Source organism: Echinops telfairi, unplaced genomic scaffold (genome assembly GCF_000313985.2).
Source record: "Echinops telfairi isolate 266 unplaced genomic scaffold, ASM31398v2 ScPeMD7_7469;HRSCAF=8507_1, whole genome shotgun sequence".
NCBI lineage: Eukaryota > Metazoa > Chordata > Mammalia > Afrosoricida > Tenrecidae > Echinops > Echinops telfairi.
Genome location: NW_022111373.1, coordinates 12,846,569 through 12,848,072, shown reverse-complemented (window position 1 = coordinate 12,848,072; position 1,504 = coordinate 12,846,569). Strand labels below are relative to the sequence as shown.

Sequence of the window (1,504 nt, the reverse complement as noted above, 5' to 3'; positions counted from 1 at the left end):
GGTCATAGGTTTTGTCAGTAATGCTCGAGTATCTGTAATGGAAAAAACGAAAACGTAGAAATTCAGAAACCCTCTACATAGCAACTAGTCACTACCAACATTATCTGTAAATAGAGGGGGAAAGCTCAAGAGATTGGAGAAGTGAAAAGTTCATATTTAAATTTATGTTTTAATTTCAACTTACCCTTGTGCATTTTCCATTTTCTAAATTCAGATAGAAACATCCATTTCTCCTAAAAGAATTCTTTGCTTAGAGAGACAAGAAATTTCTTTTTTAATCTTTGGTTTAAACTTGAAGAAAATGGAATAATGAGAGCATATATTAATGCTTCTCTATAGGTAGAATTTCCCGAAACTGAACAATAAGCAGCTTTCTAGAAAATTTTACTTATTATTGTGATTTGAACCCTAATGGTCCAGTGATTACAGTGGTCTCAACGAATGGGAAGGTCAGCAGTTCAAAGTTACCAGCTGCTCCACAGGAGAAAGATAGGGCAGCCTACTTCATAAAACTTTAGCCTTGAAAACTCTTATGGGGCAGTTCTACTCTGCCCAATAGGTTCGCATAGAGTTAGAGTCAACTCAGTGGCTGTGGGTTGGGTCTGGTATTATAATGACTGAGAATGAATGCTTTCTATTTCATTGTTTTCTTCTCAGCTTAAATTAGTTCATTTCATTTTTTTCTTTTTGATACCAGGAGCCTCCCAGTTGCACGAAAAGGTGCTGTGTCAAGTGCTCTCTATATGGCTTGGTTAGAAGCTCTGTCTAAGGACCTGCCACCAATCCTCCTAGTCCGTGGGAATCATCAAAGTGTGCTGACCTTCTATTCATAAAGGCTCTCGACACATGGACAGCCTAGTGCCTAGTGAAAACTGAAATCTTCAATAACAAGATAACATCACAATGACAAACTGACATTCCTTTCACTACTTCATTGATTTGAGAGCACACGGGAAGTTGCTCCAGGATGTGTCAGTTTGCATCACTCGTAATGAATGACGGTTCCTTGTTGGGCAGAAGCTCATGAGACTGAAGTTTTCCTTTGCTGCTTAAATAGCAATAAAAATACGTGTTATTTTTTGATCGATGAAAGGAGTACAAAAGCCTTTAGCCTTGAGGTGCCTTCTGAAATTAACCAAATTTCATCCTTTTATAAATTTATATAATGTCAAACATTGCCTTCAGACATTTTTATTTCTAGTCTCTTCCATCTTAAAATAAAAATAGTTGCTACGTTACTTTTCCATTGACCAATTAGTGTTGAGCATTATGTTTCTGTTTGCTTTTATAAAGGTATCTGTTAGATATTAAATATGGGAAGTAGAGCAGTTAATGAGTAATGCAAAAGAAAAAAAATGAGAACAAAAACTGGCCCCAAAGTTGGCTTTGTATGTATCAATACAGATGTAAAGACAGAAGGGCTCAATACACCTTTTGTCGCCCCCTCTCTTGCATTCGCACTTGTTGATGTTTTTTTTTTTTTTTTTTTTCCCCTCAAAACTTG

The 1,504-nt window shown here is 36.4% G+C and overlaps 1 protein-coding gene across 1 annotated transcript in view; it reads left to right on the top strand.

Moving 5' to 3' along the window:
• Window positions 1–1,460, top strand: part of SLC12A2 (solute carrier family 12 member 2) — a gene marked incomplete at its 5' end in the record, with an annotated part of 96,297 nt that extends 94,837 nt beyond the window's left edge. The window contains one exon of the mRNA XM_004696978.3: window positions 698–1,460. Coding sequence (XP_004697035.2) covers window positions 698–833 — 136 coding nt within the window. The remainder of the gene's footprint in view (window positions 1–697) is intronic.
• Between the last annotated feature and the right edge of the window lie 44 nt (window positions 1,461–1,504).